At 44.5% G+C, this 27,908-nt stretch overlaps 3 protein-coding genes and 1 non-coding gene across 4 annotated transcripts in view; 2 read left to right on the top strand and 2 right to left on the bottom strand.

Moving 5' to 3' along the window:
- The first annotated feature begins 4,572 nt into the window (after positions 1-4,572).
- TRNAG-CCC (transfer RNA glycine (anticodon CCC)) lies at positions 4,573-4,643 on the top strand. The gene has a single exon. It is a non-coding gene; the product is annotated as a tRNA-Gly (tRNA).
- A 380-nt stretch (positions 4,644-5,023) lies between these two features.
- Positions 5,024-10,141, top strand: METTL26 (methyltransferase like 26). The gene is made up of 6 exons (XM_074197060.1): positions 5,024-5,444; positions 6,767-6,929; positions 7,290-7,349; positions 8,948-9,015; positions 9,163-9,241; positions 9,504-10,141. The coding sequence occupies exons 1-6, from the start codon at positions 5,239-5,241 to the stop codon at positions 9,549-9,551; spliced, it is 624 nt and encodes a 207-aa protein (XP_074053161.1). The 5' UTR covers positions 5,024-5,238; the 3' UTR covers positions 9,552-10,141.
- A 1,368-nt stretch (positions 10,142-11,509) lies between these two features.
- On the bottom strand, positions 11,510-16,075 carry WFIKKN1 (WAP, follistatin/kazal, immunoglobulin, kunitz and netrin domain containing 1). Its single transcript, XM_074197061.1, has 2 exons — positions 15,515-16,075; positions 11,510-13,106 (listed from the first exon to the last, which is right to left on the bottom strand). The coding sequence occupies exons 1-2, from the start codon at positions 15,686-15,688 to the stop codon at positions 11,610-11,612; spliced, it is 1,671 nt and encodes a 556-aa protein (XP_074053162.1). The 5' UTR covers positions 15,689-16,075; the 3' UTR covers positions 11,510-11,609.
- Positions 16,076-21,217: 5,142 nt separating this feature from the next.
- The window catches only part of RAB40C (RAB40C, member RAS oncogene family), an 80,577-nt gene continuing 73,886 nt past the window's right edge, over positions 21,218-27,908 (bottom strand). Inside the window, exon 7 of the mRNA XM_074197059.1 lies at positions 21,218-25,772. Coding sequence (XP_074053160.1) covers positions 25,492-25,772 — 281 coding nt within the window. The 3' untranslated portion in view covers positions 21,218-25,491. The remainder of the gene's footprint in view (positions 25,773-27,908) is intronic.

Below are 27,908 nucleotides of genomic sequence, written 5' to 3'. Positions count from 1 at the left end.
ACTATGAAAGTCTTACTTAGGAAAGTGGACTTTGGAAGTCTATTCCTTCAGAGAAAACCCTCTGTGGAAGGGAATTTACCAATCAAGACCAGAGAGGCTGTGTTGTGACAACTAGGGAACCTCCCCAGCCAGATTTCCAGGTTTGTTGGAGCCCCCTCCTTTGGCTTGGGTTCTTTATCTTTTATCTCTTATCTCTCATTTCTCCTTTATCTATGCTGACAAATGTGTGTAAAATCTTGGGGTATAATCTTGGGTTATAAGTATATTAATCATTTTCATTTAAAAACTAAAGACAGAGTGAATGTGTCATCACTGGACAGATTTGAGCAATCTAATTAAAAGTCTGCTCAGCACATAACCCTGTTATGAATGATTACATATGTTTAGTTGCTTTCCCATTTCTATTTGCATATGACATCACTGCTATATATCATTCAGTCAATTGTGAAATGGTAAAGATTTGATTTATTACTGAATTATTATGAAAGTCTGTTTCATAATAAACACCTTTCTGGAGGATGCCCTCTTTTAAAATATTTTAATATTAAAATGAATTTAATATGGTTAATAAAATTCAGTTAGTATAACGGCATGGTAGCTATTGAATATATGATTGTTAATTTTGTTTTTTTTTGTGTGTGTGTGTGTGTGTGTTTGTAAGGCAATGGGGTTAAATGACTTGCCCAAGGCCACACAGCTAGATAATTACTAAGAGTCTGAGGTCACATTTGAACTCAGGTCCTCCTGACTCCAGGGCCAGTGCTCTATCCATTGCAACACCTAGCCCTTACATGATTGTTAATTGATTAAGAGATGGAACCAAATTTCTCAAGAAAGTGGAAGAGAAGAGAGAGAGTTTTGTTCTCTGGACCAAAGGACTTAAGTTCAATTCTGATTAAAGTTTAAAGTCATGAGTGAGAGAGACACATCTGCCTTCCCTGAGGACAATGCTAGCCTCTAACTAAAAAGTTCATTCAGAGAAAGAAGAAAAGTAAATTCAACTTCACAAGAATATACATACTGGTTAAGTTCACAAGCCTCAGAGGGTAACAAATTTTCTCAGATTCTTAATAAAGGCTGGATCCTCATGTGACTATTTATGCCTCAAAAAGAGGCAAATGTTACAAATCATGGCTTGATTTATTGTTCTGATTGTTTAACTTTAGACATGAGAGTGATGCAGAAAATTATTAATTTAAAAAGCGTAAGATGTACACATCCCCCCACCCCCAAACTGGTTGTTAAATATTTACTAGCATACACCTGATCCTGCTTATTCTCATAGAATCATGGTTATAATTATAAGAGTCAGAGGGAGCCTTAAAAATCATCTTGTCCAAATCTTCTCATTTTACAACTCATTTTATCCAATTTCTGTCATTCTCATATGAAGAAACTGAGTCTTGGAGAAATTAAGTGCCTTGAACTAGATTATATAATTGAGGGAGACGCAGAGGCTAAATTCTGAAGCCAGGTCCTCTGATTCCAAAGTCAGGGTAACAGCAGTTCCATAATAACATGGTGAAAAAGATGGGTTCCGCAGATTACTTGAGTAAATACATAAGTACTATCGACCCTAATGAGTTTGGCCTTAATAAAGAATTAAACATGTGTTAACCTCCAGAATTTGTCCTAATATTGGACAAACAGAATGAGGCAGCTCCAGAATTTAGTCTTAAGAGCAAATGGAATTAGGTTAACATACCAGTCGGTTTATTAGATTCTCTAAGCTTGCAATTTACACAGGAATGTGGCTCTGATTTGAAAAAGGAGCCCCCAGTGGGATTCTGGGAGGGATATAATTGCATAATCAGAAGGCAGGTTCTGATAAAGCTGCTTCTGTGTCTTTCCATCAAAGGAGTGACCCCTCAGCTCAAGATGTGCTTCCTGTCACATTTCCTAGAGCCAGCCCATTCACTATCAGAAATTCTATTAGGTTAGGATGACTGCCCCCTTTCCAATTCAGGACCTTTGTGCCTTATCAGTTATGCTAAACCTCCACAAAGCATATCAATCTTCCATCTCCAGGATGTTGCTGCTATCCTGTGACTGTGATACAATGGGGAGATTCATATTTGTTATTAGGGAAAAAAAGCAAGACAATTTTACATATTTTAGATGACTTTATCATTACATAAAATGTTATTTAAGATTGTCCAGCTGTCTTTATTCTGATTCTATTTGTATTCTCTTTCTTCCTATTAACTAGTGCTTATCTGTGAACATGTTTTATTTCTTGGGAAAATACAGTGACTAGCTCACTACTTCAAGCATCTCCCTTCTTCAACCCAACCTTCATTCAGCTGTCTAATTCATCTTCCTAAAAAAGCTCATGGTTCCTTAGATAAGATTCTCCAACTCCTAACTGGAGAATTCTAAGTTCTGTCTCCCCTCTTCTAAAGCCTAGAAATGCTCTCTTTTCTCATCTTTTCCTGACTTCCCTTGCTTCCTTCATTCTCATCAGTTAAAGCCCTAAATTGTGCAAGTCTTTTCTAGCCTTCCCTCCGAGACTACCAGCTCAATTTAGCCCCTATATATCTTGTTTTTTTAGACTGTGAGCATCTTGAGAGCAAGAACTATTTTTAAAATTTGTACCCACAAAGTTTAGGAGATAGTGTTTAATAAATGGTAAGATGACTGACAGAGTTGAGCTTAAGATAGAGCTTAAGTGCTCTGACCAGCTGAAGTTTTTCTTTTATCACCCAATAAACCATTATCAAATATCAAGCAAGTCTTCTACTCTTGACCCCATCAATTTTTACTTTATTTTATAAGGCCTTTTCCAAGGCAAATGGGGTTAAGTGGCTTGCCCAAGGCTACACAGCTAGGTAATTATTAAGTGTCTGAGGCTGGATTTGAACTCAGGTACTCCTGACTTCCGGGCCAGTGCTCTATCCACTGCACCACCTAGCCATCCCCCCTTCAATTTTTAAACTAGGGTTTAAATGATTAGATAAAATAGATATGAAATACAAAAATAGCACTTTAAAACTGTTATAGGCTTTTTTTTTTCTTCTCCCCCCCTTTTAATATTTTCCATTAGTAGCATAGTGGTTGGCATGTTTATTGTTAGGCAATGGCTGAGTCTTAGTGATCCCATTTGGGAGGGTTCTCTTGGCAAGAAAGTGGAGTTATTTGCCATTTCCTTTTTTTTAGGTTTTTGCAAGGAAATGGTGTTAAGTGACTTGCCCAAGGCCACATGGCTAGGTAATTATTAAGTGTCTGAGGCTGAATTTGAACTCAGGTCCTCCTGACTCCAGGGCTAGCGCTCTATCCACTGTGCCACCTAACCGCCCTGCCATTTCCTTTTCTAGCCCATTTTACAGATGAACTGAGGCAAACAGGGTTAAGTGACTTGCCTAGAGTTTACCAGATTTGGACTCAGGAATCTATATCACCAGTCTTCCACTGTACCTAGTTGTCCATCTTGGTAAATAGTGGGTGCTTAGTAAATATTTATTGATTTACTATAGTAAAAGGTAGGAAAGTGATGCAAACACTTGAGATCAAAGAAAGGGGAAAAAACCTATCATCACTGATATTTTTTATACCCTCTTCCTTCTTCCTCTCCAAGAAGGAAGATTATGCCTCTGGACTCCCTATTGTGGGGTAGCTAGGTGGTATAGTGGATGGAGCACCGGCCCTGGAGTCAGGAGGCCCTAAATTCAAATCTTACCTCAGACACTTAATGATTGCCTACCTTGGGCAAGTCACTCAACCCCATTGCCTTAAATAATTAAAAAATTAATAATTAATATAATTAATAATTAACTAACAATTAATAATTAAATAATTAAATTTAAAATTTAAATTATTTAAATAATTAATTGAATAATTAAAAAAAAAGACGGGGTGATGGACTCCCTACTGCTCATCCCATCAGGATTACAAGATTTCATTCACTGAGGATGGAATAGGCACAGAAGGGGCAGCTAGGGGGTGAAGTGGACAGAGCCTGGCGGGCCTTGGCCAAGTCACTTAACCCCATTTGCCTTGCAAAAAACCTAAAAAAAAAATAGACACAGAATCCTTAAGATTTCAAGGAAATGATTAAAAACGCCTACTACCACTTTGTTTCAATTAAGGGATCCCAATTCACACCTTTGGTAATATAGAAAAAGAAAGGTTTACTCCATTCACACAACAGCAGCTGGTTTGGTTTTTGCTTCCCGAGGCCCTTGGGCGGCGGCCCGCGGAGGTGGTCCAGGCCGGGGGGAGCTTGGGGAGAAAGGATGGGAGAAGAAGGCCGAGGATGGCCGGAGCGGGGTTTCTTTCCTGCTGCTCCCCACGCCGGCGCCCCGGTCACCTCCCGCCGCTGCTTCTCCGGCCCGCGGCCGCTGTCCCGGGCAGCTGGCGGTCTTATTTATGTACTAACATCGATTAGTGCCACGGGGCGCCGCCCCTCGTCTCTCCTCACCCGGTCCCCGAGGCGCGCAGTCACGGCCGCCATCCGGGTCCTACCTCGCTGGGGCTAAAGGTTGCGTCAGCGGAGTTCAACGCGCAGGCGCAGTGCCATAAAAAAAGTCCCTCTCGAGAGCCTCCTCAGCTTTCCAGGCGAGCGGAGGGACAACGGCGCCGCTGGTGTAGTGGTATCATGCAAGATTCCCATTCTTGCGACCCGGGTTCGATTCCCGGGCGGCGCACTCCGCTTTTTTTTTTTTTTCCCCCCCTTCTCCGTTAAATCTAATATCTTTTACTTCATTCAAATAAAAGAGGTTCGGAAGGATTCTTTTAATTCGGTTTATTTAAAAAAAAAATGACCCTTCCGGGGCGAGGTCACAAATAGTTCAGGCGGGGAAAGCGTGGTGACCCCGCGACCTCCCGACCCCTCAGTCTGTCAGGTGACCAGCGCGAGCACGAGGGCGCGCGCGCGCGTGTGTGAAGGCCCTTTCACCCGCCTGCAGAAGACGCCCATCCCCCTTCGGAGGGGAGCAGTAGCCTTCCGCAGACCTGCCGCGGCTGCGTGGGCCGAGCCCCCGGCACACGTGACTCCGCGCTCGGGGTGGGGGCGGGGCGCGAGGTGACCGCAGGACTACAAATCCCAGCGGACATCGCGACTCGCCAGGTCCAGGAACTGACAGACCCGCACCCCGCGCAGTGAGGAGGGAAGCAAGACCTGGTCTCCCCATAAAGCAGATCCTGGGGAGAGGGACAAGAGGTCAGGGTAAAAAGGGGGGTCAGGACCCGGGCGGGGCACCCCCGAACTCCCTCAGCATAGGAGGCGGCTGGGGGACCAGAATGCAGAGCATGTATGTGGCCGCGGCGGCCGAGCGCAACAGGGACCCCATCCTCCGGGTCCTGCAGCGGTATATAGACCCGGGCCAGGCCGGCTTCCGAGTCCTGGAGGTGGCCTCAGGCTCGGGGCAGCACGTGGCCCACTTCTCCAAAGCCTTTCCCGCCGCAGTGTGGCAGCCCACGGAGGTGGACCAGCAGTGCCTGGACAGGTGAGGGGGGCTTGGGGCCGAAACGAATGTTCTTTTCTACTTTTCTGTTTTTTTTTAATTTTTTTTGCAAGACAATGGAGTTAAGTGACTTGCCCAAGGGCAAGCTAAGGAAATCATTAAGTGTCCGAGGTCGGATTTGAACTGAGGTCCTCCCGACTCCAGGGCCGGTGCTCTATCCATTGCTTCAGGAGTCACCTTTGTACCCGATTTCACTTTCCAAAGAGATCCTATCAGCCCCTTGATCTATTAAACGTTCCCTAAAAACCCAACCCAGATTCCTTCTCCTGAAGACCCGGTAGTCTATACTGGGTGGGGTGGGGAAAAAAGGGGAAGATTTTTATTTAATTTTTTTCGCCCAGGAGAATTTTTCCCAAATCTGCCTCAACCTGATGACTCAGGACACCTCCCTTGGGAGAGGAGTGGGGCAGGGATGGGTGGGACAGAATCTGATATTTCTCCCCACTCTCTGAGGGATGGGGAAGGTGTGCTTCATCCCTTTGATCTGAAGCCTGCTAAGTGAAGTAAGCACTTTTCCTGTCATCTCTGGGGAAAGGGGAGCGGCCAGTGGGCAGAATGGTCAGATCCTTCTAGTCCTGCTGGTGTTTAGACCAGCTAGCCCTGGGAAGTCATCCTCATTGAAAGTAGAGCAGGAGCCGAGGGTTAAAGCTGAAAGGACCCTAGAGATCATCTGTGCCCATCTCCTCACTTTATAGATGAGAAAACTCAAGGATCATTCCTGGATCTTGTAGGTAGAAAGCGACAGAGCCAGGATTCCAACTAGCTTCTGAAATCAATTCCAACGCTATTTCCAGGCCCCTATGTACATCCCCCATAAAGATGAGACAATGCTCATCCTTCAGGGACAATGCTGGGTGAGCCATTTCAAGGATAGGGAAAACCCTTGCAAGGAAGATTCCCCCCCTCCACTTGCCCCCTAAGTCATTTGGAACTATAATAGTGCCAGTAATATTGCTGAACCAAAGATAAGCCTCTGGGCCATAATTTGACTTATCTCCTACATTTAGAGGACCTTAAAACTAAAAGAAACCTTAGATCTAGTTTAATCTTTTCATTTGTGGGGAAAGAGAAGCTCAGAGAAGGAAACAACTTGCTGAAGGTTACACAGTAAATTAGTATGTAATATCAATGCCTGAATTAAAACCCAGGTCTCTAGAACCCTCAGCCCCCCAGTGTTATTTTGTGCATCATTAACCATTGTGACCCTGTGGAATTGTAATAGCCCTGTCATTCTGGATAGGAAGGGCAGTGTTTGGGGACCTAGATTCCCAGCCTCCTTCTCCCCATCCTCTTTTGTCTTCCAGTATTTCAGCTTTCGTCAAGAATTGGCAGCTTCCGAATGTGAGGCCACCTCTATTCCTGGATGCTTCCTGCAACTGGGAAAAATGGGGAGGGATCCAGGCTAGGACTTTGGATCTAGTGCTCTGTATTAATATGATTCACATCAGCGCCATGAGCTGCACAGAAGTGAGTGGATGGTTGATTTCTGCTTAGAGGATCACAGGATAGCAAAGCTATGGGGGACCTTACAGCATAAGAATACCAGAGCTGGAAGAGCTCTGGTCCTACCATTTCCTACCTACCAGGTCTTACTATGTTAAAAACTGGAAAGGACCTCAGCTCCTAGCTAGTCCAATTGTTTCATTGTTTAGCTGGGGAAACTGAGGCAGAGAAAGGGGAAGAGACTGACTCAGTGACAGTCAGCAGTAGGATTCTATCTTCTGCTCAATATGAGAGACATTTGTTGGATGGGGCTGTGGAAGCTGGCCAGTTTGGGGGTGGTTTCTCAACCTTTCTCTTTTTCAGAGAACCTCTTGTTCTCCTTAGGGATTGTTCAGAGGGGCTGGGCAACTGCTGAAACCTAATGGTTTGCTGATCACCTATGGGGTAAGTGCTGCTTAAAGCCTTGAGTTCTGCCTTGGTGGGAATAGCTCTCCCACTCAGCTGCCCTATCTTCTTTTTGGCTACCCATTCCATGTGCTTCTATAAAATGGGCCAAGAATCTAGGGAAGAGAGTGGGTGAGGGAGGGAGGGCGGGCCAAGGGTGCCAGGGGTCATTTGGAAAGAGGTCTCTAGTATCAAGACCCAGGATTCCATCTTTGGTCCTATGCTATTAAACATTTTTATTCATGATAAAACCAGGGCAGGGATTGTTAGAAAATTTGCCCATGACACAAAGATGGCAGGGTATGGCTAACATAGTGGGTTACAGCACTGTTAAAAAGAGCTCAACAGGCTAGAATAATGCTCTGAACTGAATAAGGTGAAACTTAAAAAAAAAATAAATGTAAAGTCCTACATGGGTTCAAAAGATCAACTTTAGAAATACAAGTTAGGAGGCGTGACAGATCAGGTCGATGTTGGAGACTAAAAGTTTGTCTTCAAAACTCGGCCACAAAAATCAAATACTCTCCTAGGCTACATTGAAAGGTAAAGTGATCAGAAAAATGCCAATGGTCTTGCAGTACTCAGTCCTGGTGTCACACTGTAGCAAGAATATGGATTTATATCTATAGAGGGAGGCAGTATGGTTTAGTGGGTAGAGGCCTGACTTGAAATCCTGCCTCCGATCCATCCTGGCAGTGATCCTGTTGTGATCCTCTCAGTGAAAAACAATTCTTTAAGACTCAAAGTTACAGATCAAGTACCATCCTACTTGGTAGGAGATCCTTATACCAGTGAAGTATTTGGTGAAATCTGGGGTGGGCAGGAAATGGAACCTGTATACAGGAGACCTATCAGGGTGATGAAAGCATTGGATGTCATGCTATATGAGGATGAGTTGAAGGAACTGGGGGATATTTAGCTTGGAGAAGAGGGTACTTTTGGGGAAGAAGGAGAAGAAATGATAAACATCTTCAGTTATTTGAAGAGCTTTCTCAAGGACATTTAGCCCTGAGTGGATGAATAAGGAACCACGGCTTGCAGAGAAGCTGATTTAGGCTGTAGAGAAGAGGAAAGAAATTCGAAGGCAGCTAGGTGGTGCTACCATATGCACAGAGTACTGGACCTGGAGACAGGAAGATGAGCCTTCTTGAGTTCAAATCCAGCCTCAGACACTTATTGGCCATGTGACCTGGGCAAATATGCCCCAGTTTCCTCATCTGTAAAATGAACTAGAGAGGGAAATGGAAAATCACTTCAATATTTTTTCTAACAAAATTCAAAAGGAGTCATGAAGGGTTAGACATGACTGAAAAGCAAAAATCAATTTAGAGCTACCTAAAAGTATTGGAAGCTATGTGCATTGGGAGGCCTTCATGCAGAGGCTGGATGACTTACTAGGGGTGATGTAGAGGAAATTTTTTTTCATTTGTGGGCTGGACTACATGGGCTTTGAGGTCTCATGACTCAGATTATTGGATCAGATTACTTTGGGGAAGGAGGGGATCTAGAACTATTCTTCAGCTTCCCATTTCCTGATCCTGCGAAGGGTGATAGAATTCTGACAGTCACCCATGGGTTTGTGTCAATGTCCTTGACAGCCTTATGCCATCAATGGGAAGATCACACCGCAGAGCAATGTGGACTTTGACATCAGCCTCAGAAACAGGTACAGGGCATCACTGGGGGTGCTGTGGTGGTGGTGATGGACCACCAAGGTCTTTGTATCCTGGGTTGGGTTGAGTTGGAGGCTCACTTACAAGAGAAACTCAGAGGAGTGATTCCACTTCCCTTCCCCTATAAAATGATTTTTCAGGAACCCAGCCTGGGGGCTCCGGGACACAGCCCTTTTGCAGCAGCTTGCTCACGCCAGTGGTCTCTACTTGGAGAAAATGGTAGGAACTAGTATGGCTACTGATTTGGGCTGCAGGGCAAATGGGCACTGACCAAAGCTGGTGCTGCCTGGGACTAGGTCTTCTATTTTTCCATCCTCCCCTTCTGGTTTGGGTCTTCATGGAAGCCAGAGACAGATCTGAGTTTATACTACCTAGAACTAATAGGTGCCACTTGCCCAGGTCATCATGGGACAGGATGGGCAGGGAGGGGAGCTGGCCAGAAGAATCTCCATTCTCTTTATTACCATCCTTCTCTTCCCAGATTGACATGCCAGCCAACAACAAATGCCTGATTTTCCGAAAACAGTGACTTGTTGACCCTCAGCCACCATTCCTCACAACTTTTGGGAGGATTTCAGCTTTTGCCTCTCTGCCTGCCACACAGGTCCAGGGCTTCAGAAAGACCAGATGTCAGATCACTGCTGACAACTGCAAAAGCCATCCACATCTCTTGGCTGAGATGGTGCTTCACTGGTTAATTGGCTTCCATCCTGCCAAAGGGGGAATGCTTCTGAGCACAATCTGGCTTTTCAGAGACTTGGTTATGTTCAGAGATGTTTCTCCAGGCTTCTGCCATGCAATTGGGCACAATTGGGGTTGAATATCAAGCCTTGGCAACTCATCCAGACCCTACTGTCAACAGTTCTTTAGCTGGTCTCATTCTTAGGCCTAGGCTTCCTATTCCCTCACCCCTTTGCATGCTTTCTTATCTTACTCTGTGTATGGAGACAGCCAAAAATTTGAACCTGGGTGGGTAACTGTATCTCCCTGTCACCTTGAATGAAATCTATTTTTTTGGTGGGTTCTGTCTCTGTTATTGCCTTACCTTATGACACTTTGTGGGCCTCGGTTTTTCTTTTCACAACATGAGTGGGCTGGAATAAAGGATCTTAGCTCTAACATTGTGATTCTGTGGTTTGGGCTGGTCACAATCCTTCTTTTTGGGTAGGAGAGGGTCACTGTCCCGAGACCTTTGTACAGTTGCACCAAGCTGGTGGCCCTTGTTCCAGAGAATGGGGATCAAGGGACTCAAGCGGCCAGACTCGGGGGTGCTCCCTGTGTGGAGTCTTAGCTCCTCCTGGTGGCCATGGTGAGAAGTGACAACTTGTGTCTAGTTGGACTTGGGGGATCAGGGAAAAGAAAGCTGATAAATTAAAAAAGGCCCAACTCTCAAAGCTCTAGAGGTCAGGAAATCTGAAGCATAGAACTCGGGTTCCCCTTTTTAGTGTTGGGGGTCATTTAATCAGCTATTGTGGGAGAAAGATCAGAGAAGCAAAGATGTCCCCATAACCTGGTTGAGGACTCCTTAGGGTGAATGAGACCATCCCCCTCCTTTGTGGGGCCTCAGACATGTGGAGGTAGTGAATGTGGGTCTGCAAACCTTTAGCTCTCAGAGGCCTGAAGCCCTCTGGAATCTCCAGGAAGAGCTCTGCCCCTCTGACTTTCCCTCCCCACCCCCACTCTCTCTGAAGCAACAGTCACCTCTGGGCCCCCAGTTCTATTCCCCTCCCATCTTTCTGGCCAGGACCCCAGGCTGGGAGGCCTCTGTAGGGGCCCTGTTTGTCTTGTCTCTCAGCAACCAGAGCTGATCGAATGGTTTCCCTTTCTTCACCTCTGAGCCCCAACAAGGGGGACAAGAACAAGCCTCTGACTGCCTGCCAGGAGTAGACATTGCCCTTTCCCCAGTGAGAGGTCAGGCCTGGGGTTGCCCAGATGAAGATTGTGGTTTGTCAGTTCTTGGACGAGGGAGGTTTCCTTTTTATTGAGCTCGGATACTTTCCCTTCCCATCTGTTCCCGGTGAACTCTGACCACAACTCCAACCATTGCTGGAAGCAGGGCTACATAGGCTGAGACCATGGTGAACCTCAAAGCTGGCTGGGGAACTGGAAGGATCATCTCCTGTAGGGAGCTGGAAGGAGGTGCAACTGTAGGAGAGGAGCACTGTGGCTTTCTCCCTGGCTTGGTGTGGTCTGGAGCAGTTCCCACCCTCTTCCCTCACCAACCTAGGGGGCAATGCAGCTATTGGACTGACCAAGAAGAGCAAAGCCCCAAACTACTGAGAATCTGAGTCTGGGACTCAGTGATGTTTGGGAGAAGAGGCACTGTTTATACAGCTGTGGGGGTGGCACAGCAGTGAAGGGAAGGGACTGAGGGATGGGGAGGATACCCTTGCTTTAGGCCAGGCCATTAGGCAGAGTGTCTGTGTCTGGGAAAAGGGCAGAAGGGTAACAAGGTCTTAGAGAGAAATAACTTTTATTTACCTACTTTGGAGAGTGTGGGCCGAGCAGGCTCCCAGTGGGTCTTGGGACTGCCAGAACTCACCCCTTCAGGGATGTCTCAAACCTGTGCCCATATGGAGGTGCAGACTTAGTCCTGAAAGCGGTTGAGCAGCTCACAGGCCTTCTTCTCGATCAGCTCTAAGATTTTCTTTATGCGTTTATCACTGGCAGCCCTGACGTAGCTGCTGGGGTGGAGCACGGCCACACCATCGTGGACCTCTCCCATGATGACCAGGGGCCCGTCTCCAGCCGTCATGTTGGGACAGGGGCAGTCCCAGTCTATGCCTGTCAGCGTCACTTCCAGATACTTCGTGTCAAAGAACTTGAGGCCCATCTTATCATCTTTGAGCACACCCTCCAGGGCAAATCGTGCAATGCCAGCATCGGGCTCCTCGATCACTTCTGTCAGTCGCCCCACGATGGCAAAGTCACTGCGACACAGACTCAGGGCCATCTTGCTTTTGAGCCTGCAGGCCTTGCAGGGCATTGTCCGGGGGAAAGGGCATGCATCCTCGCAGCTCTCTCTGCTTTCAAAGTTGTTGGCATTGCCTTCACAGCCCCCATACACAAAGGAATGGCACTGTTTAAGTAGTGGGCTATAGGCCCAGCGAGCCTCCCAGCTCCGACAAGGGCCTTGAACAGCAGGCAAGATGCAGGCATCCCCAGGGCCCCGGGCACAGGCCCGTTGGCATGCCTCATATGTCTCAAATCGGTTGCCATTGCCCCCGTCACAGCCATTGTCCTGGAAGGTGGCACATCCACCCCTCTTGGCATCAAAGTGCCATCGTACTCTGCTGCCAGTGCCCTGGCAGGTTTGGCGATCTGGTTCCTTTAAGCACTCCATAGGAGCCGGGGGTGGCAGACTGGGCCCAGGGAGCTCTCCTCCCAGGGGCTCCCGCTGGATGACAGAGAGGGGAAAGTCAGCTCGGAGGAGGCCGGCAGCATTACGGGCAGTACAGGTATAGAGTCCGGCGTCCTCAAGCCGTGCATTATAGACCACCAGCTGACCGATGTTGGTAACTACCACGTTACCGTACATCTGGTCAGGTCGCATGATGAAGTTCTCCCGCTGATCACTCTGCTTCTCCCAGGTGATGTCAGGTTGGGGGCGGCCACTCACATCACAGTGGAAGCTGGCTGTGCCCCCCGCATAGACGGACTGGTGGAAGGGGTTACTATAGAGGGCTGGCGGGATGGGTATGTCAGGGGCTGCTCCTGGTGTGGGGGGTGCCGTGGTCTCGGGAGGTCCCGGGCTGGTGTGGGGCCAGCTGAAGACATACTTGCAGGGGACCACGCTGAGCCGGAGGCCCCGAAGGCAAGCCTCTGCATCCATGTAGCAGCGGTTGTAGTAGGTGAGGCCGTCTGATGCACAGGTGAAATTGGGCTCCTTCTCACAGCGGTCCCGGCACTTACACACGGGCTGCCCATCCCAGATGTCACAGTCAGAACCCTGCTGGGGGCAGACGAAGCTCTCGCAGGAGGCGGCTGGCGCCGGCGCAGCAGAGCTGCCATCTGCAAAGCGAGCTGCCACACAGCTCCTGAGCCCACACACATTGGTGCAGCACTTCTCAAAGCCACTGCAGTCCTGGGAGGGAGGGTGGAGGAGAGAGTTAGGGCCAGGTGAAGGCCTCAGGCCTCCCTTCTTCACCTCCCACTCCCCATCCACCACTCCTTGGGCCTGTGTCTGGTCATGCAAAAACCCAGGCCACCACTTTTGTTCTGGCTCAGTCTATGGTAGGAGAGGTATCCCGATACCTCCATCTCCCTGGCACCCTCAGCAAACAAGCCCTATCCATCTTTTGTGCAAGTGTGCTGGGCTCTTCAGAGGAGTACTGCCTTCCCCTGTGTCTGTGTTGAGATGTCCGGGGGAGAGAATCATAGAACATCAGAGGAAAAGGAACCCTAGAGACCTTCTAGCACCTCCTCCCCTCGTTTTATAGATGAGGAATTTTGAGACCTGGAGAGAGGAAGTAGTTTACCCAAGGGCAGTGAATAGAGATTGACTCCTGCTGGGACTAATTTTGGGTTCATTCAGTGCAAACTAATTTAATTTTCCACCACTAACTAGCTTATTGAACTATGGAAAAATCACTTCTCTTCAGTCTCAGTTTCCTCTGTAAAATAAGTAAAATAATCCCAACTGTTTCCCCCTCATGGGATAGCTAACTGGAGGACCAGGTGAGATGGGAAAGTACTTTGGCTGTGAAAGTTTGCAAATGTAAGATAGCAATATTACCTAGTGAGTCCCCAGATTACATGCTCCCAGGATGGGATATGGGGGCTATTTTCAAAAAGGACTTCACTTATTAAGTTTGTTAGTAATACCGAGTTAAGAGAGTCATATCTTGTGACTTAGGAAGAAGAATTTTAATGAAAATTGGGAAGTCTGGGAAAATTTGAAGAGAATAAGGAAAGACAAGACTGCGTTAATTGTAAATTATGGCTTTAGGAAAATGGTGAGTTGCTTATGGTGACCTCCATAACAAAGTATATAAACCATGTAACACCTTTCCCCCTTTCTTTAAAGCCATATGGCCACTTGAGAAATCCTAGGCAAGGTTTGATCCTGTAGGCCTATCCCTACTTCTTCATCCTTCCCCACCCCCATCTTTGAGCCTTCTTTTTTAACACAGCCAACTTGACTCACCACAAAATAAATCACTATGTGGCATAAAGAGTGGGATTTTTTGGCATTAAAAATGTGTATTTATAAAAGTCATATATATATATTTTTTAAACCTCTCATTGCCTTCCACTACTCCTCCCCCCATGTTATGCTCTATGTTTTTAGCGAACTTTGCTCTCCCTTAGTTCTGGCATGGTGTATAAATTAGGATCTAGGACATGGGACCACAAGGCAATCAAGGCTGTCCTGGCTTCAGGGTTGGTAAAAGGCTCTTGTCACAGAGATCGGTCTCCAGTTTGGCATGCTACTCACAGAGACTAATGGTGGAAGGGCTGGAGAATATGACTTAGCTAGAGAAACTGAGTTGATTTAGTTTAGAGAAGACTGAGATGTAGTAGGGACACTCAACTTCGATGCTCCAGGACATGAAAAAGGAATAGACAATAGAAAGTAATCTGCTGCTGTAGCCCTGGGTCTGGAACAAAAGGAAATGGGCTTAAACAGCAGCAGCAGGAAAGAGTCAAATCAGACACAGAAAAACACTTCCAAGCTTTGCAGGGTTGGGAAATATAAGAATACTATGCTGAATGAGTACTGGAGGTCAGGTAGAGAGAATCTCTTCCTGGGAAAATCGAAGACCATCCTATATTTATCTGGAATTGCTGGAGAATGGATGAAACCAGGGGGTTCTTAAAATTTTTCAAGTCTGGGATTTCTGCAGTCTGGTGAAGCCAGTGGACTCCTTGGAATAATGTTTGTTTTTTTTTTTAAATTCATAAAATAAAATAGGATTCCAAAGGGAACCAAGGATATTGAAAGAGCTATTAAACAATTAACAAAACAATTTCATGGATTCCAGGTTAGAACCCTAGACTAGACAGAGGCAGAGGTCATAGAAAATTCCATCTAAGGATGCAACGGGAAGAAAAGATTACAAGTGACATCTTCAGGAATTTGTAGGAAAAAAATAATCTGTTCTTTACTTTCTTGCCTTCTTGCTTTTGTAATTTTCAAAGACCTTGGTTTTTTTTTTTTAATTACCTTTGGAAGGTCTTTTTCTTGGTGGTGGTGGTTCGGTGGTAGGGGAAGAGTTTGGGACAGATAAATGAATCTTGCATAAAGATCGTTGCTTTAGGGTTCTGGCTAAGAAGTGCTACAGTTACTTGGTATTGATTGAGGTGATCTGGATGGACTGCTGTCTGCTGTAGAGACAGGTAAATTGGGGCAAAAAGAGGGAAGAGACTCCTCTTTAGCAATTCAAGAACACCAGTCTTAGAAGGAATTCTTGCTTTAAGCATACCCCGAGTTGTACAGGGATTCCAGATGCCCTTATAATAATCTCCCCACCTCAGCCCCCCAGTTCTCACCTGATCCACATGGCATTCCCTCTCACAGGTGCTCTGGGCATCCACCCACAGGTTGGGGTTGAGCTGGTTGGGGCACACACCTAGATGGCTCATTGGTTCAGGCTGGAGGCTGGCTCCATCAGCTAGCCCTGAAAGCAGGGTAAGGATCAGCAGCGGGGCCGGCATGAGGATCATAGCCTGGGCCTTCCCCTGCCACCAGCCCCCAGCACCTCCAGGTCCCTGGTTCCACTCTCCCTGCAGGCATCCACACTGTAGGGGCCCTTGGCTTGCTTCCTCGTCCTGGACAGCTTGGTTTTCTCGTGGTTTCTCTCCTCTGTGCTCTAGTTGCTCCTTTCCAGTGGCTGTTTATACCTTTCCTCTAGTAATTTGACTTATCTTCTTTGCTTCAATTCACCGGATTCACAATCTCCTCCCTGTTCCCTGGATCTACCTGAAGCCAGTGATTGCATTAGATGCTGGGTCCTCCTAGGGTGCAATGTCTTAGAGCTTTAAGATCCATTGGGAAGAGGCTGTGGGCCAGGGTTCCTGAGACAGGGCTAAGAAGGCAGGAAAGGACCTAGGGCATCTCCTGCTTCTGAATGAAGCAGTCCATGTGGTTCCCGGCCCCTCCCCAGCCTCCTCAGGCTTGTTCCCAAACAGCCCTCAGTGGCTCCCAGGGGCTGGCCAGGGCAGTGAAAGGAGAATGGGGGTGGGGCGGAGAGAGGGAGGTGCAGCCACCAATCTGGGGAACTGTTGAGCAGACTAAGAGAGGGGAAGACAAGTGTGGTTAGGAGGGGAGTCCTAGGAGGAGGAAGGGAAGAGGCCCATCCCGAGTGAGAGAGAGAGGGAGAGAGGGAGAGAGAGAGTGGAGGTGGGAGGGGGTAGTAGTTGTAATCTGAGTCTGGGCTTTGGGAATGGAAGCTCCACTAACCTCAGACTAACTCTGTCTTCTTGGCAAATCAATCAGGGAAATCAAGGCTCCTACCAACTAGAAGAAAGGGAATATCTATTGTCAAGAAAGGTATAGCTCATTGGTCAATGCCTACTCCCATGAATTACCCACCCCAACATTCTCTAAAACACAGGCAAAGGAGTGAAGAACACAGGACTGGAGGATAATATTCTAATCCCAGATGCAGCACTGTCTTGATAGGAGAGAAGACTGGGCTGAATCAAGGTCTAATATTCTGTGGCTCGGGATGTTCATCTGCTCTGGTCTCAAGAAGCTCCACAGATCCACTCCAGCCAACCTACTCTCCCAAGATCCATTTAGGTAAATTTCTTTTTCTCCCCTCCCCACTTTGTTTATGCTATTCACCCCCCCCCAAAGCCCCCAAATCCATGTTTCACCTTTTTTGATGATTCTTAAGAGGTGTCGATCTTGGCATGAACGAAGCATGAAAAACCCAATTACCCTCTTGGAACTAGTGAGGGTCTTGAAAAGTCTTTCTCTAATCCAAAACTGAATGTTTTACAAGAGGGGAAACAGACTCAGAGAAGTCAGGTGGCCAAGCCAAGGTCACACACCTAAGACTAGAAGCAAGACTAGAACCCAGGCCTTTAGTACTATTTACTACTACGTTATTTCCTGTGTTCTGCGTCCTCACCCTCAGTAATATCAGGGCTAGTTTCCTCACACCAAGTCAAATTGTAAAGCCTGACTGGCTACCAGGAAATCTATATATTTTCATCATGATTTTGTGAATGTATCCAATGACCAGATTTTTCAATTCTAAATTTATCATTTACCTGGAATTCTAAGAATCTTTCAAGGGCCACCAAATTTCACCTTCCTGCAAAGCCTTTCCTAACTCATCTCAAGTCAGGGATCTCTTATCTTTTTTAAACTTTTATAACATCTCTATCATTCAGGCCCTTATCATCCACAACATGGTATTGTTTGCTTTGCCACATATACCTTATCTCCTTAGTTGGAAGGAATGATCATTAATGAGAGTATAGGCCTCCAACTCTATACCCTCAGCACTAAATAAATAAACAAACAAACAAACAAACAAACAAACAAATAAATAAATAGCAGGGGCTCAAAAATATGAGTGTACATAGGGCAGATTTGGGGGTAAGGAAATGAGGTCTCTGGAAAGGGGATTTGTTCAAGATCATACAACCCCAGGTCCTTTTGACTGTTGATCCAGAATAATTTCCAGTGAAAAAAAAGAAAAGGAACTGAAGGGGAAAAACAGGCAAATTCAACACTATGCGAAACATTTCCTTTTTCCAGGAAAAATTATAACCCCAAGTCCATTCTGAACCCTTCCATTTTTTAATGGCCTCCCAGTTATATTTTAGGGTGGGGGAAACTGTCAACGAAAGAACAAAGAGTCCTAGGACTCAAAAATATTAGCATGAGGACTGCCAAGGCCATCTGGTGTAATTCTATTTTAGAGATGAGGAAACTGAGACCCAGAGATGCGAAGTAACCAGTCCAAGGACGCACAGAGCTGACCCTAATCCTTTCTCTTGCCATCCAGGGGAATGCCTCTTTCCTCTACAATAGATTGGCTTTAATTAATATTATGATGGTTAATATGATTAATATTAAGCAGGTCATTTTTTGAACGTTTCTATACTAAGGTCATATTAGTATAATCAAAGATAGCGGCTCGACCCCTTCCAAGTTTATGACTGATTTAATGTATTTAAATCTTCGGTCTGAAATGACTTGGTCCCCAAGTGAATTCACTTCACCTTGCCGTCTCTTCTTCCCAAGCTCAAAAAAGACCAAGATCCTGGACAAATCTGTTTTGACAGGCTAGTTGAGTAGTAAGAGGATGTGAATTGCAGCCTGCATTTTTGCTGGAGGGATAGCACTTCCAAGATTGGCTCCAGCCGGGGAGGGCCAGGGCCCCTTTAACAGGCCTACAAGTGGAAGGGAGGGGAGGGAAAGCCCTGAGCCCTCCCACTACCAAGATCAAAAGTGGGCTAGCAGGACAAAGGGCCTGCCAAGAATCTGCCCTTTTCAATCCATCAGCAGAGTTCTCAGAGGTCCAGGGACCCCAGGGAGTGATTTCCTCTGACATTTAAAGTAAAAAAAAAAAAAAAAAAAAAAGATCCTAGTGACCCTGGAGTCTGACCTTTTTGACCCAAGAGGCAGATCAGAGGTGCTTGGAGTGCTCAGAAAAAGAAACAGAGGGGAGGGGGAGAAGCCAAGGCCCTGGCATTGAGGAAGTCATCACGGTGCTTACTCCCTTCATCTAATGAGAAGGAAGTCTGGCTCTGGGCCTGGATCGCAGCTAGTCCAGACAGGCTCCCTTGTCAGTTCTTCACCTGGGCAGCCCGGGCACTGTCCCAGCAGGGCTGGCATGAGGACCTGGTAGAGTGGGCAGGAAACAGTTAGTGGTGCTAGGAGCTGGGAGATAAGAGGAGATGGCTGGCTGATTACCTCAGGGGCTAAGCAGAGGAGTCACTTAAGTTTCCTTTCCAGCCGGCTCTCAGCAGTTCCATAAAAGCAGGCCAGACAGTTCTCTCTGGCAGAATGGTCAGAGACTGACGCTACTTCTGATCTCTAGACCCACTGATTCAGACCACCCCCACCTCCTTCCGCTCGGCTTGGGAAAATGCCTGAGAGGATTTAGAGTTCTCCCTTGCAGGTACCCTGCAAAGGAACCTCATTTATAGCCTGTTTCCTTTTCCATGCCTGGGCTAGAAAGGCATTTGAAGGATGGTGTGACTAGATAGCAACCAGAGCCAGGAGTCTTTTCCCTTTATTTCTCAGAAGCTAGTCACCAGGAGGGTCTCACCTCATAAGACTAATCCCTTCATTTTATTTTACTTTAATTTTTTATTTATTTAAGGCAATGAGGTTAGTGACTTGCCCAAGGTCACACTGCTAGGCAATTAAGTATCTGAGGCTGAATTTGAACTCAGGTCCTCCTGACTCCAAGGCTGGTTCTCTATCCACTGCATCATCTAGCTGCCCCCCTAACTCCCTTATTTTACAGAAAAAGAAAATGATGCACAGAGAAGTTTGAGGTCACAAGCTGGTAAGTTCTTGATTGCCTGACTCCCCATTCAGTGTTACTTCCATCATATCATATCAATTTAGCAGGTTTCAGTTTAAACTCAAATCAAAAGAACTAGTTTCAATAATTCTTTTGAAACTGCTTTTCCATTTACCAGCATCTGTGCTGATAATCAGAAGAGTAAAAACCTTGAGAGACTCCAGTTAAAGAGACTCTTTTGGCAAAGGGGATGTAATCACCGTAATTCAGGGATTTCCAAGAGATCTTGCCAGGTTGACCAAAAGCTCCCAGGGCTGGAAGAGGGAAAAAGATAAAAGAAGGAACAGGAATTGCTATTAAACTGTTGAAGAATAAAATAACAGATTATGAGTTGGGAGTAAGAAAGAGCAGGGACTTCATGGTCAACAAAAGGATCACTGGTTTTTTATGGCTAGATTAAGGATGTAAATTAAAGAATTAGAACTTAATCTGAAATCATTAAATTAGTGATTTCACTAATATGTATGGGAAATTCCCTAGTGAAGAAACTTCATCTACTGATACCTTCTTGGCAACTTGAAGAGTTTTAGAGTTGCCCAGAGAACTGGGAGGCTGTGGACTTGCCCAGGATCACTCAGTGAAGTGTTTGAGGCAAGACTTGAAATCAAGTCCTCCTGGCTCCAAGGCTAGCTTTCTCTACCAGAAGATGAATCCTTATGTGAAGGTCACATTGAAAATAAAACATCTGCATCATGCACACACAAAGAGGCAGATAATTATTTTTTTTATTATTCAATAGTGTCTGTCTCATCATGACCAGGTATGGGGTTTTCTTGGCAAAGACACTTGGAGTGGTTTGCCATTTCCTTTCTGCTCATTAAAAATGAGGAGACTAAGGCAAACAATGTTGAGTGACTTGACCATGGTCACATAACAAGCATCTGAACCTGGATTTGAACTCAGGAAGTTTGAGTGTTCCTAATTTCAGGCTCAGTACTCTATCCATTGTACCACCTGGAAGACCTATCTACTGTTAAATGTGTAAAATTAAATAGAGGAAATCCATTTCCCCCTTCTCCCCCAACATTATGAACAAATTTTGGTCTCAAGAGGAAGAGCAGCCTAGGGGTCTGCATAACCTACACACCTCTTATAAAGTTCAAGACTGGTTGTATTCTAAGGCTTTTGGGGTATAAAAAAGAAAGGTAAAGTCAAAGTTCCCACAATTCAGTTTTTCAAAGAAGACATGGGGAGAGCCCCAGTCCTAAGAACAGCTTTGGCAATGTGAACATAGGAAGACCAAAGACTTGTATCTCACTTATTCATGAAAAGCCCAGGTTCAGATTTGGAGTCTCTTCTGTAATCGTGCTGGTATAAGCAAGAATGCTGGGACTGGGTGTTTTTTCTTTTTCTGGGAGGGAGGGACACAATTCCAACTGACACTGGACTTTTGGCTGAAATGTACTCTGATCTCAAGTGCTTTACATCTCACCAAATGCCTGGAGGTAAGGATCACTCTCATGAATAATAAAAAAAATCCATGCAAGTGATTCATCCAAGGTCTCACATGTTGTCAGTGGGGTAGCCGACAACAACAATGAGGGATCCTGACCCCAGGACCATTGCTCTTGAAAAACAGACCACCCTGGTTAGCTCTGGCAACCTGGTAAAAAAAGGGGAAGCTATGACAACCTTGTGATATAGCTTGGACTCAAATCATTTTACAGCTGCACATGAGTCATGGAAAACATTTTCTTCCCAAACTCCTCTGCTTCAGTTAGCCCATTTCTGTACTTCACCCCTTGCCCTCCCTGCTGATCCCTACTTGGTCTCTGTTACCATGACAGGGCAGGAAAACAGCATCTCTCTTCCTGCTGCTCTCAGAGCACCTGCATTCACACCAGCCTTTGTTTGGATGGCTTCACAGTGCTCAGAGATCACAGGGCATTTTCAAAACGACCCCAGGCATCAGCCACTCTGTCCTAGGAGAATGTTTATTTACTCTTTCTTGATCAAATTTCTACCCTTTTTATCTTTGTACTCTGCAGCTGCTATAGGATTTCTGGCACATTACATGTATCAGTGTTTATCCCCGACCCAGGAGGGTATGGGAAGGAAAAAAAAAATAATTAGAAAAAGGCTAACCTAGAGGAAGAGAAACCTTAGCCTTAGACTGGACAGGCTGGTAGATCGAAAAATCCACTCAACTCCTGTCTGGGTCAGACCACACAATCTGTACACACTCAATACCTTTCTTCAAAACAAGAATTTGTGTTCTTCAGCTGGAAGCATGGTGAGTCACAAAGACAAAACTGGCTAGGCTTCTTGTGGCAGGATTAGAACCTACCCATCTGAAGCCCAAGCTCTAACTGTAGATTTGGGAAAATTTCAGCCTTATGTAAGTCACAAGAGGAAAGGAGGAAAATAAATGTGAGTTGAATGCTGCAGGGTAAGTAGAGGTCAGAACACTGCCAGAAAGGCACATTCAGCATAGAAGACCCAGGAGAGGCCAGGGTGGTAGAGTCTGCATTTGTCAACAAAGCCCTTGGGGTCAATTAAGTGGCCACAAACCAGCCCTAACTCTGTAGCTCTGATTGTGAGACTCAGACGACCACCCAGGGAGAGGAATTAGAGATGGGGTGGGGGGAACGACTCACTGGGAAACCCAAGTATTTTCACTTCCATTGTCTACAACATGGAGTTAAAAGCCCTAAGAGCCACTAGAGAAAAAGAATCGCATCAACTCAAAATAATTTCTGCAAGCTTTTTGATTGTTTAAAAACAAGGAAACTTTAATTTATATAAAACAAAACATGTATATCACAGTTGAATTACATTTACTGTACAAAGAAATAAAATGTCAAATAGAACACAGGAATGGTACAAGTGTCAAAACAGCAGCTTAAGAATAGTGTTGATATCATAAATGCCAAAACCATTCAATTCCTCAATCCCTTTCTCCCCATGCCACCCCATTCCTAATCCCCAAGTCAATTTGATTTTGTTAGATACTTCCAAAGAAAATAGATCCCAGTTTGGCTAGGTGTCTGTAGGATCTTCCAGATTTGACTTTTAGTACAGAAAGTCTAAGGAGAGGGTCAGAAATGGGAGAAACAGAAGTTATAACGAGCCTAAACTATCATCTCATTTCCCTCTACTGCTATAAAGGCAAGAAATCTAATCCCTGTCCCCACATATCAAATTGTAATTAGTTAGTGGATGGGTGTTCCCCCAAATCATAGAATGATAAAGGCCTCAGAATTCCCCAAGAGGCAATGAGAGAATCTGTTCCAGAAAAGGCTCCCCAAGTTCGAGAAAAATAACTCCCATGGCTATCCCAACTCATTCATTAGTTCATGTTTCCCTCAATATTCAGTTTTGAAGATGATTGTCTTCTGCTCCACTGATTTTATTGAGTTAATGGCTATGGAGTTCTTAAATATTGGCAGCCTTCATTTCCTACGAAGGCCCATTAAGAGACCGTTTACCCCATAAAGGCTAAGGATATTTTACTCTGCCCCTGAATTATATGAATTTCTACAACACAGTGGGACTAGATTTGGGAAATTCATGTTTGGGATTTATTATGAAGTCTTTGGAGAAAGGGAAAGGAGATGAAGATGTAATGAATACACTGAAGGATGGTCCTGGCCAGCTCCCACCACCTGTCTGTAGTTGCTGAGGGCAGTCTAGGCTCTTGGAAAGGTAGGAGCAGCTGCTGTGTGTGGCCACACCAACACTGAGTTGGGAAGAGGTAGAATACAGCACCGATGTGACTCAAGCCTAACACACCTCCCAGGCACAGATGTGGATGAGACAGAACTCAGTGGGAAAAGTTTAAGGAGAGCAGTGGGAGGAGTACAAGAATCAATCACATGCTGAGGGCAATGAGTGTCAAAACACAAAAAAGATGTTTGGGTTTTTTTGTTACCAGGCTTTTGGTGACTGGGACACACATTTAGATCTTGGAAGGCATCCTCAGTGGTCCTCATAGACCAAACAAAAGACGCTATTTTTGTGATGACAGTATTAATCTCCCAAATTCAGCCCACAGAACCCAATGAGTTGATGACAGATCTATTAAGTGTTGAAAAAGGGTGTTCTTAATTCACAGTGCACCAAATTACAAAGAACACAAATCTAAGTTGCCTGTAAACCAGCATGCAGGGCTTTGTGTAGACCTGAGTACTACTACACTATTCACTGATTTAGGACTGTTTCCAATGGCTGTTATGCTTACTCTAGTTTCTAACTGGTAGCAAAGAAAAGCAAGTTTTTTAGGGGAAAAGGAGACATAAAAAGATTAGTATGCTGAGGTTGTTGGGAAAAATCAAATCAATTTTATGCATAATTTACAAAAAAGAATGTGTGGCAAGCACATTTACAGTCATGAAGATAGACAATACCTACATTTCTATGTCAGATGGAGCCCATGAGTCCAGAAATCATGAATTCACTATGCTTGAAAAACATTAAAGATAAAAGTAGCTCTACTACTCCTAGGGTTTCCCTTAATCAAGTATTTAGCAACTTGTCAATAGCTTAGGGCCTTTCATTCTGGTAAATGCTGGCAAAAGTTTCATCCATTAAACCAATAAATGTGAAGACAGCATTGCATTTAGGGGGAATGATTTCCATGGCCAGTTTGGAGCAGCATATTTTCCTAGTAAAAGAACATACTGGGTCATGGGAGCATGTGAGGAAAGTGTTAAAATAAAGGTATATTGAAGCAACCCTCAGATTTTTCCTCATTGTGAAATCTTTCAGTTTGGAGGCCTGTTGAAGCTCTCAGGCCTTCAGAAGCACGGAGGAACATATGCAGGGAGAAAAGCTGAGAGGATGGAGGATAGCCAATGGGAGAGGGAAGTTGTAAATGGATGAAATCCAAAATGACTCCAGGATCGAGCCCTGTGCTTCTTGAAGGGCACACCTCTCAGAAAGAGCAACTTCAAATGACTGTGCTTTTAATCTCATGCCATAAGCATATTAGCCAATACTGTATGCCAGAGGTGAGGAGACCCACAGGAGCAAGTCAATTCAGGTGTGTTCAGCACAGCTACCAAAAAGCAGGCAGAAGATGTGCAAAGCAAACTCCCAGGCAGCATTCCCCCTTCTTCCTACTGGGGTCTTCAATGAATCCACAACATTCTTCCTGTTTTCCCATTGGGGTGAAGCATATTTAAAGAAAGAACATTTCAAGCTTTAACAGTAAAATTCCTTATTATCTTTGTGGAAAGAGTCCTCAAAAATCAAAAATACTTGCTACTGCAAAACACCTGTATCAGTTCATAGCTTCCCTTAAAGTGTTTTCATTTTCCCTTAGCAGATGCACTAGTAATGAGTGCAATGCTTTTATCACATGGCTGCATAAAGGTTTCCCTGACTGCTTTTTTAAAAATTTACCCAAAAAAGTGAGATATTATATATACTTCTATATAAATAAGTGAAAAAGGCAGGCAAAGCTTCCTTTAAAATCCTTAACAGCCAGCTCCCCAAGAGCTTTTTTTTTTTTTGGCAATAGCAGTACTATCCACCGCAAACTTGCCATATACCCCCAAACCTTTCAGTCTTGTTTATTTTTTTTTTGTATTTTAAATCAAGGACCTCTATAGCACCGGCAATTCATTTATGAGTTTATGGGTTCATGCGGTAGCACAGGTTCCCCTCACCACACCCTATGCCTCCTAGTCTCCACTAATCCATTCCTTTTGAGACTAGCTAAATTGTTTTCCCTCCCAACAACCGTACATTTTTTCTACTACCTCTTTATCAAAGTGAAGGGGAAATCCCAAGGCTTTCTTAGGGTGTTAGGGTCCAAGCCTTCCCTGCCAAAGACATGGGATCCAGCCAACCCAAGACTCCAAGCACACCATCAGGAACGTTCCCTAAGTGAAATACCCTGGCAAGAGAGTAACCAAGGAATACTAGCGGGATCCATTTTTTTCCTTTTTTTCTTTTAAGAGAGTTGAATGTGCAAACATTTGTACATGGGTAGGTGGGTGTGGGTGTCTTATGCTCACTGAGTTCTTCATTTTGCTAAGAGATCTTGCAATTGCTGCGTGAGCAGTTCTGTGGGGGACTCTGTGGAGGACGTATAGATTTAGACCTCTTCAGGCTATTGCCTTTGCTGCTGCTCCCACCCCCACTGCTAGCCAGGGAATATGAGCGTCCATGCATCATCACAGCATTCATCCCATTGGCCATGGAGAAGGATTTCAGGTGACTTTTGATGGTGACAGGCAGTGGAAGCTTGTCAATAAGATGGACTGGGGTGCAGGAGACAATTGCTCGACAGCAGAGATCCTGTAAACTGAACACTGAAGGAAAAAGTCAAAACAGAAAACAAATTTTTAGTGCTAGAAAGATTATATATCTGGTATGTAGCAAAGATGGCCTTTTTCTTTCTACGGAATTAGCAAGTGAATGATAAAATTATCTCATCAAAGGAAATGAATTTTTAGACACTAAAAATGACATTAAAAAAGGTAATGTGAAAGCAATAAGAAAGCAGAACAGGAATGAATGTAGAACATATGATCATAGATTTGGAGCTCAGAGTTCAAACCATTTGGACCTCAAGAGTCATTAAATGCCTTGACCAAGTTCATAAAACAGTAAAATGGATTTCTAAGTTTTTCCCAGTCCTACAATCTTTGATTATTCTCCCAGTTGTAGAGTCAGTAGCTAAATCCAGGTCCTCTGGTTTCAATCTAGTCCCCTAATTCCATTGTTTCTTTAGTTAGGACTTGAAGTGAAGTTTTCTAATTCTTAGACCAGTGTGTTATATGCTAGGCTAGGTCACCAATGGAATTTCCCTTCAGCCCACTTTCTAAAAGGAAAATGTTTATGAAAAGCAATAAGGATAACTTAAATTGTCCACTTGATGGCACCCCACTCCTGTTGGTATGTCCAACAACAGAAGGAACTAACAAAAATTATCTCTGGTTCTGAGAAGAGCTGAGGATGGGATGGCATTGAAACATTGCTGTAGCCTGAGGAAATCAAAGCAATCCAAAGTCATATGAAAAATTACTCCAAATTATTACTTATTAGAGAAATGCAAATTAAAGCATCACTGAGATACCACCTCATACCTCTCAGACTGGGCAATACAACCAGAAAGGACAATGAACAATGTTGGAAGGGATGTGGGAAATCTGGGACACTAATACATTGTTGGTGGACCTGTGAACTCATCCAACCTTTCTGGAGAGCAATTTGGAATTATGCCCAAAGGGCAACAAAAATGTGCATACCCTTTGATCCAGCCATACCACTGCTGGGTCTGTACCCTGAAGAGATGATGAGAAAGGGTTAAAAACATCACTTGTACAAAAATATTTATAGCAGCCCTGTTTGTGGTGGCAAAGAATTGGAAATTGAATTAATGTCCAACAATTGGGGAATGGCTTAATCAACTGTGGTATATGTATGTCATGGAACACTATTGTTCTATTAGAAACCAGGAGGGATGGGAATTCGGGGAAGGATTTGCATGAACTGATGCTGAGTGAGATGAGCAGAACCAGAAAAACATTGTACACCCTAACAGCAACAAGGGGGTGATGATCAACCTTGATGGACTTGCTCATTCAGTGCAACAATCAGGGACAGTTTTGGGTTATCTGCAATGGAGAATACCATCTGTATCCAGAGAAAGAATTGTGAAGTTCGAACAAAGACCAAAGACTATTACTTTCAAATCAGACAAAAAACCCCCACCATTATCTTATTATGTAATCTTGCTATCTCATACTTTATTTTTCTTCCTTAAGGATATGATTTTTTTCATTACATTCAACTGAGATCACTGTATACCATGGAAACAATGTAAAGACTAACAGAATGCCTTCTGTGGGGGGAGGGAAGCAACAATGGGGGGAAAATTTTAAAATTCAAAATAAATAAAATCTTTCTAAAGTCAAAAAAGAAAAGAAACATTGCTGTACCAAAACCAAAGGTTTTTTTTTTTTGGACCTAAAATGTTTTCTTTAAAACACCAGCTTTCAGTCTTCTTATCTTTATTATTTAGGAACTAATTCATATAAAGAGATAAATAGAATTGTGGTCTTTTTTTCCTTTGTGTTGTTTGCACCAAGACACAATAGGTCAAAAAAATCTCTTCTTGGTCTAAGATGTAATTACTTACAGAAAAAATATCAACCAAGCACTTTTTCTTGCAAAAGAGAAAATTTTTGGGCAATCCTCAATTCTATATTAATTAAATATCATTTATTTTATTCAGTCTAAAGGAAACAGAAAACCTGTATGCTGCCACCCAGAGGACAATGAAAGTATTCACTGACAGCAAGCTAAAAAGGACTTCTAAGATTAGTATGATTTTGCAGCCTTCTTACTATTTAGGAGGCCTTTAAGAGGACTGAAAATGCTGTTCACCTGGAAAGAGCATTACAAACATAAAACAAATATTGTATTCCTATGGGAACAATGTT

This window comes from Macrotis lagotis, chromosome 8 (genome assembly GCF_037893015.1).
Source record: "Macrotis lagotis isolate mMagLag1 chromosome 8, bilby.v1.9.chrom.fasta, whole genome shotgun sequence".
NCBI classification, from domain to species: Eukaryota; Metazoa; Chordata; class Mammalia; order Peramelemorphia; family Peramelidae; genus Macrotis; species Macrotis lagotis.
This window is presented reverse-complemented; position numbering and strand designations above follow the sequence as displayed.